This window comes from Bos mutus, chromosome 22 (assembly GCF_027580195.1).
Source record: "Bos mutus isolate GX-2022 chromosome 22, NWIPB_WYAK_1.1, whole genome shotgun sequence".
NCBI classification, from domain to species: Eukaryota; Metazoa; Chordata; class Mammalia; order Artiodactyla; family Bovidae; genus Bos; species Bos mutus.
Genome location: NC_091638.1, coordinates 65871896 through 65886305, shown reverse-complemented (window position 1 = coordinate 65886305; position 14410 = coordinate 65871896). Strand labels below are relative to the sequence as shown.

At 53.6% G+C, this 14410-nt stretch overlaps 1 protein-coding gene across 1 annotated transcript in view; it reads left to right on the top strand.

Moving 5' to 3' along the window:
• LRP5 (LDL receptor related protein 5) overlaps nucleotides 1-14410 on the top strand; it is a 124199-nt gene that overhangs the window by 85433 nt on the left and 24356 nt on the right. Inside the window, 4 exon segments of the mRNA XM_070360255.1 lie at nucleotides 1416-1642; nucleotides 2887-3071; nucleotides 8211-8534; nucleotides 10600-10799. Coding sequence (XP_070216356.1) covers nucleotides 1416-1642; nucleotides 2887-3071; nucleotides 8211-8534; nucleotides 10600-10799 — 936 coding nt within the window.

Below are 14410 nucleotides of genomic sequence, written 5' to 3'. Positions count from 1 at the left end.
ACAAGTGCCCACTTACTTAACAAGCTTTCTTTGTTCTGGGTGCTAGTGCAAATATCCTGGATACATACAGGAGAGCCCCCTTTATCTTCTCAAGTAGAGTTTTGCAAACTGGTCCTTGGGCCAGCCTCCTGACTTTGTCAGTAAAGTTTTATTGGAACAGCGGTGCCCGTTTGCCTGTGGATTGTCCGCACCTGCTTTTGTGCCCCTGAGCTTGCGTGCTGAGTCACTTCCGTTGTGTCTGACTCTTTGCGACCCCTTGGACTGGAGCCCACCAAGCTTCTCTGTCCGTGGGATTTGCCAGCAAGAATACTGGAGTGGGTTGCCATGCCCTCCTCCAGGGGATCTTCCCGACCCAGCTCAAGTCTGCGTCTCTTGTGTGTCCTGCGTTGGCAGGCGGGTTCTTTACCACCAGTGCCGCCTCGGGAGCCACTAGGCGGTGGCAAATCCATGTGCCCTGTGGTGCCTGAAATATTTACCAGAAACATCCTCTAACCCCTGTTCTAAAGCACGGGACACTGAACGGTGTAGTCATCTACCTTTTATTCTACCATTGGGATTACATGGTTTGTAAGGTTTTTTTCTGATTTTAAAAGTCGTAGGGTTCACTGTAGAAAGAGAGAAAAATATACAGAAAAGGTATAAAGAAGAAAATAAAACACCCACACCTCCATCGTTTCGAGTCAGCCACTGATGTTGTTTTAGAGTATCTCCTTGCATTTTTTCCCTGCGTTAGTGTTTCTCATAATCAGTCATATGCTACATAGAATTCTGTATCCTGTGTTTTTTCGTCACATTATAACATATTTTGTCTCAAGCTATTACAAACTCTTTGACATAATTCTTTAAATGTGTAAATTATTCTACTGTGCATATATTTCTTAATCATTGCCTTATTTTAAATGGCCTTCCAGTTTTTTCCCAACTCTAAACCATACCACAGTAACAGATATCTCTGTGTATAAAGTCTCTTTTGTATTTTCTTTCCTTTGAATAACATTTCAAGAGGAAGATTACTGGGTGAAAGATCCAAGGATTTCTTTTTTAGGATGTAACTATTTTGAAGGGTCCTGAGACATGTATATATAATATACTTATATAATGATATATTATTTATAATAATGTACTATTATATAATATGTTTACATAGTTTAAAAAGTATATGTATATATATTGCCAAATTGTTTCTTCTAAAGAGGTTGTGTTTTAAAAGTTCCTTTAAAAACTCGAATGTTGAGGGGCAATAGATAGAAGGAATAAAAAGAATAGAAACTCAAATGTTGTGATCTGGCCCCTCATCAGTAGCTGGTCAGTTGCTGATGGTGGTTATGGTCAGCAGTCGCTCCAGCATCACCTGGTGAGATGTCTGCCGAAACTCTGCTTCCTAACGGGTGGCCTCTCCTTCTCCCCACTCCCAGACCATCAGCCGGGCCTTCATGAATGGGAGCTCCGTGGAGCACGTGATCGAGTTTGGCCTCGACTACCCGGAAGGCATGGCCGTTGATTGGATGGGCAAGAACCTCTACTGGGCAGACACCGGGACCAACAGGATTGAAGTGGCCCGGCTGGACGGGCAGTTCCGGCAGGTCCTCGTGTGGAGGGATCTAGACAACCCGCGGTCGCTGGCCCTGGACCCCACCAAAGGGTAAGGGCCGCTTTGCCAGCCCGTGCGCCCGTGCCCCCACCACCTCTCCACACCAGCCAGTGCAGTGATGCCCCGAGGCACACGGCTGCCCGCTGCCCGTCGACACTGCAGTTGAGAGTAGTAATGACCACTGTGAGCTTGGAGGTGGCCGGGACCAGCAGGACTCTTGCGGGGCGGGGGTCATCTGGTTCATTTCACAGTCGGGACACTGAGGCCCAGAGCAGAAGCAGGCAGGAAGGGAGGCCCCCGTATCAGGCATCACCCGGGCCCTTCCAGGGGAGCCTCTCCTAGGAGCGCCCAGGGGCCCTGCCAGCGTGAATATCTTTGTACCTGATTTCACGGATAGTGTGGATGTCTCTGTACCTGATTTCACAGATGCAGAAACTGAGGCTCGGAGAAGCTCAGTGACTGAAGGTCACCGAAGGTCATGTCAGTGGTCCAAGAAGTCCTATCCAGATCCCTGTCCAGAGCTTCTCCTCCTGGCCTCTTGCAGCCGCTTGGCTGCAGATTAAAACCTGCCTTGCAAGGCACATGCTTTGATCTGTCAAGCAGCCTGGGGGCCCTGTCCTGGGGCCAGAGGGCCGGGCAGAGTCTTCCTCTGCATGCACTGCTCACCCCATAAAGCATCAGTGATGTGTAGGGAGCACCCCAAACCCTGCCTGCTGCGTGCTGTTAGGGAAGGAAGATTTCTGCAGAACAAAGGGAAAGGTCCAGATTTTAGTGAAAGAACCAGGAAACACAAGTCTGAGATGGAGGTTTCCTCCCCAGAGCTGATGGTGAAGAGCCAGGAAAGAGGACCTTTGGTGGAGGTGGTGGAGCCGAGTTCGAATTCCGGCCCTGCAAAGCCTGTTTGTCTTGGGGTCTTGTTTTCTTCCTTCTTTGAGGAAAGGGACTATATGCCCTGATTGGCCCACACTCTCCTGTCCAGCCTACTTAGCATTTGTCCCTGACATGGGGGCCCCTCCTGGACATCCTGGCACATGGCCACCACCTTTGTGCATGTGAACAAGAGTATCAGGGCTTAGCTTGCAGGGGGCGCTGCTGTGCGACCCCAGGAGCCAGGATGCAGCTCCGTGGCCGCTCCTGGAGGGACAGTGGGTTGGGGGTGCTCCCAGGTCTCCCCCTGTCCATGCTTCCTGTAAGATGCCTTCAGCACGGCCCAGAAGATGGCGGCAGGCAGGCTCCCTGCCCTGACTCAAGGGTGGACACGCTGACCGAACCTGCCCTGCTCCCGTGTCTTCCAGCTACATCTATTGGACTGAGTGGGGTGGCAAGCCCAGGATCGTGCGGGCCTTCATGGATGGGACCAACTGCATGACGCTGGTGGACAAGGTGGGCCGGGCCAACGACCTCACCATCGACTACGCTGACCAGCGTCTCTACTGGACGGACCTGGACACCAACATGATCGAGTCGTCCAACATGCTGGGTGAGAGCCGGTGGGTCCTGCCGGGAGGGGGCACCCCTGGTGGGGTGTCAGCCACCCTCAGCCCCCAAGGCACTGTGCCCTCGGGCTTGCAAGGTGTGGACGGGCCCCGAGTGCTGACCCAGCATGCCACAGAGGTGTCCCTTTCTGCCCCCTGCTGCCGTTGTGTAGAGGCCCTGGTGCTGACAGCTGGGTCCAGACCAACCCCAGGCCAGGATTCTAATCTGACCTGACACCACAGAGCATAGGTTTTCAGTGATGGGGAAACTGAGGCCCAGGGAGGTAACGGGACCTGTGTAAGGTCACCGAGCGCTGCTCAGCCCCCAGGACCACACGCTCCCTCTCCATCCAACCCTGAATTCCTCTTGGGTACCAGGCATCGTTCTGGGGTCACTCAACACCCTGGGATTAGATTAAAAACAAAACCCAGGACTTCCCTGGTGGGCCAGTGGTTAGGATTCCACCTGCCAATGCACGGACATAGGTTCAGTCCCTGGTCGGGGAAGATTCCACATGCCGGGGGGCATCTAAGCCCTGCACCACAACTCCTGAAGCCCATGCACTAGAGCCTGTGCTCCCAACAAGGGAAGGGAGTGCTCCCCGTACACGGCAACTAGAGAATGCCCACAGGCAGCAACAAAGACCCAGCATAACTGAAAACACATAAATAAATAATAATTTTAAAAGCCAGGAAAAAAAAAACCTTATTCCATATCACCTAGCAGTGAGGGCAGGATTGGATCCTAGAACATGACTGGACTTCTTGGTGGGTGGGGGAGGGTGGCTCTCTTGGGTGGTACCAGTTGGTGGAGCTACCCTGTGCAATTGAGAGACTTTGGCTTCCTTCCTTACTGCCGCGGCTGCCACCTGTGGTAGGCACAGTTGTGCCCACTTTACAGATGAGGAGACTGAGGCCTTGGTGGGCCGAACCACTTGCCCCAGGTACTGTGTGAACAGAGCCAGGGCCAGAAGCTCTGTGTTCTGGTTTCTGCTTGCAGTGGGCTGTACCCGCCCTGCACACTGACTGTCCTGTTTCATGGGGCCCGGAGCGAGGCTTGACTGCGTCTTCGAGGTCACCACGCCAGCCCCGCAGGGAGTTATAAGAGGCTGGTGGCAGGTGGGAAACTTGTTGCAGCACAGCTGTGGTTGCCCGAAACAATTAAGTTCCCTGATTACCCCAGAGTAATGACACACTCAGAGGAAAACCAGTGAAAGCCTTGGAAACCCGCCCAAGCCTTCAGGTCGAGGGCAGTGGGGTGCATCCGGCCGGGCTGTTTTTCTGCTGTGGCAGGTTTCCCGCTGAACAGCACAGACGTGTCCAGAGCACTTGGTTAACAGCAGGGGAGGCCCCCGTGGGAAGAGTGCCTGTGTGTAAGAGCTGAGTGTGCATTGTGAGCCTGGGATTTTTTTTTTTTTTCACTTTTTTCCTTTTTTAAAAATCATTTTCAAAACATTATTTCAAATCGTGCCATAGATGATTTCCATTCCTCTTCCTCCTGCTCCCACATAGGAGGAGCATGTCCACACGTCTCTGATTTGTTTTCATGGGCTTCATTTTTTTTAAAAATTTCTATTTGGCTCTATGGGGTCTTAGTTGTGACACGAAAGATTTCCCTTGATCTCTAGTTGCAACATGCAAACTCTTAGTTGTGGCGTGTAGGATCTAGTTCCCTGATCAGGAATTGAACCCCGGTCTCCTGCATTGGGAACGTGGAGTCTTAGCCCCTGGGCCACCGGGAAGACTCCCATCATTGGCATCATTTTTACCGTGAAATAGAGCATATGTGTATATGGGCTTCTGCAGTGACTCAGCAGTAAAGAATCTGCCTGCAATGCAGGAGACGCAGGTTCGATCCCTGGGTTGGGATGGCAACCCATTCCAGTATTCTTGCCTGGAAAAAAATCCCATGGACAGAAGAGCCTGGCAGGCTATAGTCCATGGGGGTCACAAAGAGTTGGATATGACTGAGTGACTCAGCATGCACAGAGCATATGTGAGGCGTTCGCACAACACACACTTTGATGGGGGCAGACTTAGGACCCCACACTGGGGTTGAGGTCGAGCGTCCCCGGGCCCCGCACAAGCTCTCTCCCTCCTGCAGGGCTCAGCCCCGCTCTGCGCCCTTTCCACCACGCGCCGTGCCTCTCGGCCCTGAGCCTGCCTATTGCCTCTGTAGCCCCGGCAGCTGCCCACAGGTGTGTGTGTTCCGCACGTGGCTGCTCGGTGGTCACACCCTGGTTCATTTGACACGTCCTCTGCTGCTGGCGTTAGCCTGAGCAGCCGTATCCCCAGATGGGGTCATTGGGCTCCAAGCAAGGTGTGGGCCTGCCCCCTCCCTTTTGGAGGCTGCTGCCTGGGCCCAGTGCCTTTCCATCTTCTGGAGCCTGCCTGCCTCCTTCCTCGTGGCCCCTTCCTCCAACTTCAAAGCCAGCTGTAGTGACCAGCCCCGCTCATGGTCCTGTTCTCTCTACCCTTGTACTTACACCGGGTGTCCTGGGATCATCCAGGATCGTCTCTGCAGTTCAGAATCTTTAATTTAGTCACACCTGCAAAGCCCCCAGCCACGTAAGGCATGATGTTCACAAATCCTGGAGATTAGAATGTGGAGCTCTCTGGAGAAGAGGGAGTGAGTGAATGAAAGTCAGTCATGTCCGACTCTTTGCGACCCCATGGACTATACAGCCTGTGGAATTCTTCAGGCCAGAATACTGGAGTGGGTAGCCTTTCCCTTCTCCAGGGGATCTTCCCAAGCCAGGGATCAAACCTAGGTCTCCTGCATTACAGGTGGATTCTTTGCCAGCTGAGCCACCTGGGAAGTCCAAGAATACTGGAGTGGGTAGCCTATCCCTTCTCCAGAGGATCTTCCTGACCCAGGAATTGAACCGGGTCTTCTGCATTGCAGGCAGATTCTTTACCAACTGAGCTATGAGGGAAGCCCTGGAGAAGACGGACAATGCTATTCTGCTCATAACTTCTTCTTGTTGTTCAGTTGCTAAGTTGTGTCTGAATCTTTGTGACCCCAGGGATTGCAGCACTCCAGGCTTCCCTTCCTTCTGTCTCCCAGAGTGTGTTCGTATTCATGTCCATTGAGTAGGTGTTGCTATTTATCTCAGCCTCTGCCAGCCCCTTCTCCTTTGGCCTTCAGTCTTTCCCAGCGTCAGGGTCTTTTCCAATGAGTCCCACCTGGTTCCTCTGTCCATGGAATTCTCCAGGCGAGAATACTGGAGTGGGGGCGCTTCCCAGGCGGCTCCATGGTAAAGAATCTGCCTGCTGATGCAGGAGACACTGGTTCCAACCCTGGTCTGGGAAGATCCCACATGCCTCGGAACAACTAAGCCCATGAGCCACAACTATTGAGCCTGTGCTCTAGAGCCCACAGGCGGCAACTACTGAACCCTCGAGCCTGTGCTCGGCAGCAAGAGAAGCTACTGCAGAGAGAAACTCCCTGCAACCAGAGCATCGCCCCTGCTCACCACAGCTAGAGAAAAGCCAGAGCAGCAGGGAAGGCCCAGCACAGCCAAAACAGATAAATAAGTAAAAGGAATACCGGACTGGGCAGCGGTTCTCTTCTCCAGGGGATCTTCCCAACCCAGGGACTGAACTGGGTCTCCTGCACATAACTTTTACCAAGCACTTATTTTGTACTGGCATTTTGACCATTTTACATGCATTCTACATGATCTCACTGAATATTTATCTCAATGATAATCACAGAGCTCACTGATTTTTTAATCACAATTTATTACATTTAAGTATCTTGGGTACCCATGAGGACGCTCTTTTCGTTTTTCAGCTCCTTAGACTGCACCGGCTCTTTGTTGCAGCATGAGGGATCTTCAGTTGCGGCCTCCTTGGTAGCTCACTGGTAAAGAATCTGCCTGCAATTAGGGGGACCTGGTTCGATTCCTGGGTCGGGAAGATCTTCTGGAGAAGGGAAAGGCTACCCACTCCAGTATTCATGGGCTTCCCTGGTGGCTTAGACAGTAAAGAATCTGCCCACAATGCGGGAGACCTGGGTTCAGTCCCTGGCTTGGGGCAATCCCCTGGAGAAGGGAAAGGCTACCCACTCCAGTATTCTGGCCTGGAGAATTCCATGGACAGTTTAGCCCATGGGGTCGCAAAGAGTCAGACATGACTGAACGACTTTCACTTTCACTTTGCAATGTCTAGTTCCCTGACCAGGGATTGAACCCAGGCCCCCTGCATTGGGAGTGCAGAGTCTTAACCACTGGACTGCAAGGGAAGTCGTGAGGGCACTCTGAAGAATACTCACTTTGCAGATGGGGAGACTGAGGATCAAGGAGCTTACACAGATTGCCCAAGGTCATGGGATCAGTGGAGGAGCAAGGGGACCCAGGCTGACTCCAGAGCCTGGTTCCCATCCCTCTGGTAGACTGCTAGGCAGAAGGTTTAATTTAAAATTTTTTATTGACATGCAGGGAACTGAAGTTCTGCAAGCCTCATGATGTGGCCAAAATAAAATGAAATATTTTATGACATACAAATATAGTAAAGTACAAAAAAGTGGTCAGGTTTGAGAACTTTTACATACGGATACTTGTACATCCATAGAAGCATCAACATAGGCTGTGCAGCTTCCATGCAGATCAAAGCAAGGAAGTTTCCAGCCCCCGAAAGGCTCTCAGTCAGTCTTACCGGCCTCCTCAAGGCTCACTGCTGCACTGATGTCTGTCTACATGCTCTAGTTGTGCCATTCTAGAACTTTCTGTCACTGACCGTCCGGCGTGTGCTCTTCAGCATCTGGCTTCTTTCCATCTAATGACTGAGACTCACCCACATTGTTACTCTGTTCTGCTGCTGTGTCATTTCCATGGCCTGAAGATTGTTCCATCTTTGTTAAACCCATCCTGCTGTTTGGGTTGCTTCCTGCTGTGGCTGTTACACAGTCGCTGCTGTGCACAGTCTCATCTGTGTTGTTTGGGGGAATGCTCCGTGCACGTCTCTTGTGCAGCAGGAGGGGAGCTGCCTGCCCTCAGGGTAGGTGCACATCCAGGCTCAGTGGGCCCTGCCGATTTCCCAAAGTGCTCGCACGCTTTACGAGCCCGACGTAGGCGGCCAGGCTGTGGATTGGCGCCCGTGCGGTGCCCTGGCTGACGCCGCGCCCTCGTGTCTCTGCGCAGGTCAGGAGCGGGTCGTGATTGCGGATGACCTCCCGCACCCCTTTGGTCTGACCCAGTACAGCGATTACATCTACTGGACAGACTGGAACCTGCACAGCATTGAGCGGGCCGACAAGACCAGTGGCCGGAACCGCACCCTCATCCAGGGCCACCTGGACTTCGTGATGGACATCCTGGTGTTCCACTCCTCCCGCCAGGACGGCCTCAATGACTGCATGCACAATAACGGGCAGTGTGGCCAGCTGTGCCTCGCCGTCCCCAGCGGCCACCGCTGCAGCTGCGCCTCGCATTATACCCTGGACCCCAGCAGCCGCAACTGCAGCCGTAAGTGCCTTGCTCTCCCCCTGGCCCTCACTTCCACATGAGATCCACCTGCCTCTGACAGGTAAGGCAGAAAGAAGCATCTTGGGTGCACGTGGGCAGTTGGGCAGGTTGTGCACTGCACATATGCATAATGTTACCTGGAGGCTCAGGCTGGGTAGAAGCCCTGTTGCTTCATCAAGATGTGATTAGGTGCGCCAAGCCCTCACCTGACACATCCCATGGGAGGCTCTTTGGCTGTGAAAAACAGTCTCTGTCACTTATAGATTTGGGCACTATTCCAAATGCTTTTTACGGCACTTAATCCTCCAGTCTTGGAGAAGGAAATGGCAACCCACTCCAGCATTCACAGAGGAGCCTGGTGGGCTGCTGTCCATGGGGTCGCACAGAGTCGGACACGACTGAAGCGGCTTAGCAGCAGCAGCAGCAATCCTCCAGTCTATGGGATAGGCAACATCGCTGTCCCCATTTCACAGACAAGGACCCTGAGCACAGAGACACATAGTTACCCACCCAAGGCCACACAACAGTGAGACTTGGAACCAGGTCTGAATCCAGGCAGGCTGGCTCCAGAGTCCCCGCCCCGACCCCTTACTGCCAGCCTCACGTCCACTTGTGTGGTCCTTACACTGACCCTCTAAACGAGGCCGGCCTTTTTTCTTTCATTCCGGTACTCAGAAAAGCGAGGTTCAGAGAGCTGGAGCATGACTTCCCCATGGCCTGCAGGGAGAACAGACGTGTCCTGTTGGCAGGCTCTTCTCCTGTGACATCACCAGAGCGCTGGTTAGGACTCGGCCTCTGAGCAGCTGTAGACGGTTTACAAAGCTCTTTGTCACCCGGGGCCTTGTGTGAGCCTCTCGCGGCCCTGGGCGTTGGGAGGGCTGGGCGTCCACGGTCCAAAAGGGTGGATGCGGGACCCACAGCCTCGAAGGGCGGAGGGGCTTGGTGGCAGTCCTCGGCTGGTACATGATGGGCCTGGGGCCGCAGCTGGGACTCCCCCCTCCTGGGCTCCCTTTGGTCCTGTTGTCCAATTTCCTGGGGGGCCGTAACCTTGAAGAGTCAAATGGAGGTGCAGGTCATCCACCCCCCAGAGGGGATGTGACCTGGGTGCCGGCTCCCATGGCTGCAGACCCAGGGCCATGATTGGATTCACGTGGCGTATCCGTAGCTCTGACAGTGGCCTCTGCACGTTCTGGGTCCTGACAGCCCCGAGGAGCGCCCCCTCCTGGTCTCACTGTTCACATGGTTTTCGGCCATTCCCTGGAGCCCACAGTAGCCCATGGAGAATCCCACAGTCACCAGAGCATCTCACACACTTGTCAGAGTCTGAGGCTCACTGCCTTTTTCTCCTTCCTACTTAAGTCTTGATAATCTAAAAAGAAATGGAGGCCTTCTCTGGCAGTCCAGTGGCTAAGACTTGGCCTCCTGGTGCAGGGGGTGTGAATTGGTTGGGGGCATAGGATCCCACGTGCCTCTCGGCCAAGAAAACCAAATATAAAACAGAAGCAGTATTGTAAGAAATTTAATAAAGACTTTTAAAATGGTCCACATCAAAAAAAGGTTTTATTTTATTTTACTTTTTTAATGAGGGTCTTCCCTGGTGGTCCAGTGGCTAAGACTTTGCTTTCCCGATGCTTAGGGCCTGGGTTCGACCACTGGTCAGGGCACTAGTCCCACATGCATCAGTTAAGAGTGTGCATGCTGCAACTGAAGGTCCCGCATGCCTCAACAAGGTCCAGTGGGCTGCAGCTAAGACCAAGCACAGCCAAGTGCTTGGTCTTCTTTTCATTTTCAAAAAGAAATGGATATCTAGTTTTAAAATAACACGTACACTTAGAATAAAATACTGAAACGACAGAGACACGTGTAACACGGAGAGTCAAATTCCTCATGGTACCACACCACCCCCCAGGAATCGACTGTGTCTTCCCAGCCGTTTTCCACATCCGTCTCGTAGGTGCACATACGGACCTACTTTTTACCATAGCACGCGACGCCATCCTCCCCGGCCCCTCCCTCTTCGGCTCCGACACTGACCGGCGGCCCCTCCTCTGTCTGCCCCCTCCAGCGCCCACCACCTTCCTGCTGTTCAGCCAGAAGTGTGCCATCAGCCGGATGATTCCTGACGACCAGCGCAGCCCGGACCTCATCCTGCCACTGCACGGCCTGCGCAACGTCAAGGCCATCGACTACGATCCGCTGGACAAGTTCATCTACTGGGTGGACGGGCGCCAGAACATCAAACGAGCCAAGGACGACGGGACCCAGGCAAGTGTGCCTGTTGGGAGTGCTGGAGTATGGAGGGGCGGCCGGGGGGGGTGCGCTTCCACAAGGAGCAGGCCACTGCCACCCCCTTTTCTTAGCAGAGGGGGTGCCGGGGAGCACGGTGGGCGGTAGGTGACGATCTGGGCCCCAGTTATGTCCTTGTGGGGTGTCAGGCTGAGTCGTGCGAAGCCCTGAGATGATGACTCTGTAGAAACTGGATCTTGGCAGTTGTTTACGGAGTGCTGGTGGACGTCAGACCCCGTGGGGTCTCTTTTTTTTCCCCTTTCCGCGGTGGTTTTGTACAAGGACGGTTGGTATTGGTTATTCTAGGCTTATTTTTTATTTCAGAGGAGTTGTGTACAGCCAGTTCTGTTGTGAAGCAGTATGTGTGTTTCTGAAAATCACTGCACTCTGTAAAATGGAGCAGAACAGACCCCAGGGCTGATGGGGCGGGGTGGGGGCTAGGAGTGCAGCTCTCAAAACTCCATCAACGACAGACTAAGCAAGAGCGAGGACCCTGGCGATGCAGGGGCCCCACCTGCCCCTTAAATGGTTCGGTACGTAAATGCTACGGCAGATACGGCCCTTGACCTTTCAGAGACCCGAGGTTGGCTGAGGAGACGGGAGCCGGAGGGCTGTGGCTTGTGGGTTTTGGTGGAACTGTGGAGGGAGGGTTGGCTGAGATGGGACATACCGTCGAAACCCCAGCATGGATGGTGTGGCTCCCGGCGCGGGGGGTCTGAGGGGCGCTGGAGGTGTGTGTTCACTCACCCCTGCTTAGCACGGTGCCAGCTGCGTGCTCTGCACTTGCCAGTGTTTCTCTGGGTGGAGTTGTGCAAACTCGAAAACCACGCTCTGCTGGGGTTGTCCCCGATACATCACGGCGTGGGAGCAGAGGCGCGCTTTCCAAACCCGAGTCTAGCAGAACTGACTGCTTTCCTGTGTTAGGTGTTTGTGACCCAGGCCAGGAAGGATGTTGTCTCTGCAGCCTCCGGGCTCATCCGGCGTATCCAGCCGTGTGACAGGGAACTGTGGCCAGAACCCCAGTAGGACACGCCTGCCTGGTCGTGCCAGTTTCGAAAGGCTCCTTTCACAAGAGCTACGGAACCCAGCCGTCTGTTTCTCGATCGAGTGGTCGCTGTAATTGCCTATGTCGTGTGGGGGAGTCTCGGCATTGTCATGCAAGGCTGTTTTGTGTCAGGAGGGATTTTCAGAAGATCTTCTGTTCCCTGCCCCGAACTGGGTACCAGGGCTGCCTGTACAGCTGGGCAGCACAAAATACGTCATCCGGCAACAGTGTCAGGTTAACCGGCCTTTGACTGTGCATCCTTGGTGGATGGTAGAGGCTCCAGCTGTCCCCAGATGGGAGCAGAGCCTGGGGAAGATGGTGGGAATGGATTTCTTTCATCTCTCTCCAGGCTCAGGTGACAGTGACTTTGAGTCCTTTGGAGAACGTGAAGTGTTAATTGATGGACTGTGGCTTCCCTGCTGTGAAAGTTGCTGGGTGCAAATTGCCTTCAAGTCCCATCTTTTATGGTGTCTGCAAAAGTGGGGGAGGACTTTGAAGAATAAGGCCCTTTTAAGAGCACTTAATCTAGATAACGTTCATTTGCCTCCCCACTGAACTCGGTTTTCCTGTGGCTTTGATTATTTGGAGCACACCCCCACCCCAAGGATGGCGTTCTTCATTATTAGTTGGGTGCCCAGTTGTGTCTGACTCTTCTCGGCCCCATGGACTGTAGCCCACCAGGCTCCTGTGTCCACTGAATCCTCTGGGCAAGAATACTGCAGTGGGTGGCCATTCCCTTCTCCAAGGGATCTTCCTGACCCAAGGATCAAACCCACGTCTCTTGCATCTCCTGCACTGACAGGCGGATTCTTTTACCACAAGTGCCGCCTGGGAAGCTCATTATTATCTACTCGGCTTTTGTTTTTCTATTTAATATTTTATTCTTTCATTGTGGTAAACATACATTATATAAAATGTACCATTTTCGCCATTTTTAAGTGTACAGCTCTGTGGCATTAGGTAAATTCATACTGTTGAACAGCCGTCCCCACTGGCTGTCTCTGATGACAGTCTGTCCCCGTTAAACACTAACTCTCCACCCCCCTCCTTCCCCAGTCCCTGGCACCCACCATCCTGCTTTCTGTCTCTGCGAATCTGACAACTCTTAAGTCCTGCATAGTTAGAACCACGCGATCCATGTCTGTCCTTTTGCGACTGGCTGATTTCACTGAGCACAGTGACTTTGAGGTTCATCATGGCAGGTATCAGAATTTTCTTCCTCTTTAAGACTGAATAACATCCCACTGCGTGTACAGAACACGCTTTGCTTATCTGTCCACCCACCAGTGGACACGGGCTGCATCCGCGTTTGGGCCACTTGGTTGAGGACCACTCTGTACTGTGAGGGGGCGGGCTGTTGATGGTGACATGGAGTTGGCTTCTGTTAAGACCTTTTGTGCTGGCACTGTGCTGTTCCTTATGTTAAAACTGGAGTTCGGGCTTTAGGAAACTGGCCAGCCGTGTAAGGTTGATCTCCTCGCTCCTGTCTGCCCCGGGAGGGACGTGGGCGCTGTGTCATTACACCCGTGCTTCTCTCCCCTGGTTGTTCCGATGAGTGTGTGCCCGGTTCCCACATACCACCCTTCACGGGGAGCCTGACTCTGGCCAGGGCTGGCTGGAATCTTGCTTTACTCCCAGGCCATCAGCTACACTGGTCTGTGGTCTTTGGCCAGAGAGCTCCGTGGCTCCTGAGAAAGGAAGGTGCTGGTTGGAGTTGACGCTTGCCTCCTAGGGCCCACAGCTCCCAGGATGTGGATTTTGCTACCTGCAGAGATGCGAGTGGCACACTTCTAGCTGCCCAGCAGGGCTGGACCAGAGGCTGCCGGGTGTTGGGGGCTGGGAGGGTGGGGGATTCCTCTCCAGCTGGGTCCTAGAAGCTGGGCCTGGGGAAGGGGGCTTCCTTTTGCCTGCAAGCCACCTCTTCCCCCACTGGTGACTTATTGTTTTATTAATGCCTGAAAAGAGGCAGATAAAGAGGGTCTGCAATGAGCTGTGGTCAGAGCATCATTAGAAGATGACGCCTTTCTCAGGAGAAGGGGCTTTTCATCCAGACCGTTGGTGGCAGCAACCCAGGAGCTTGGGAAGCCCCTTGCCAGGTCAAGTCACCCGAGCACCCAGGGGGACCACATCCACCAGGGAGTTGGGCTCTGGCCTGGGAGGGAGATGAGGGGTGCTCCTCCTCTGGCATCAGTTCATGAAATGAGGTCCCCCCTTGAAGGGATTCTCTGTCGGTGACTCTGAGAGCCAGGCTCATCCCTGAGATGCAGCAGATAGCATGAAGTCGGGCACAGTTCCCGGGAGAGGCTCGGGGTGGAGACCCAGAGGGATAACAGCCTCTGAGAGGGGCCTGCACTGCTCCTGGGCTCCCAGGAAATACTGCGGGGCGGCCCTGTACCCTCACCTGCCCTTGAGCCCCACCCCCAGCCTCTGGCCCTCAGGGGAGAGACGGAGAGGTGGACCTCCAAGCCGGACACCCATTATCCTGGCACCCTGAATTTTCGTTGCTGTTCAGTCGCTCAGTCGTGTCCTACTCTTTGTGACCCCA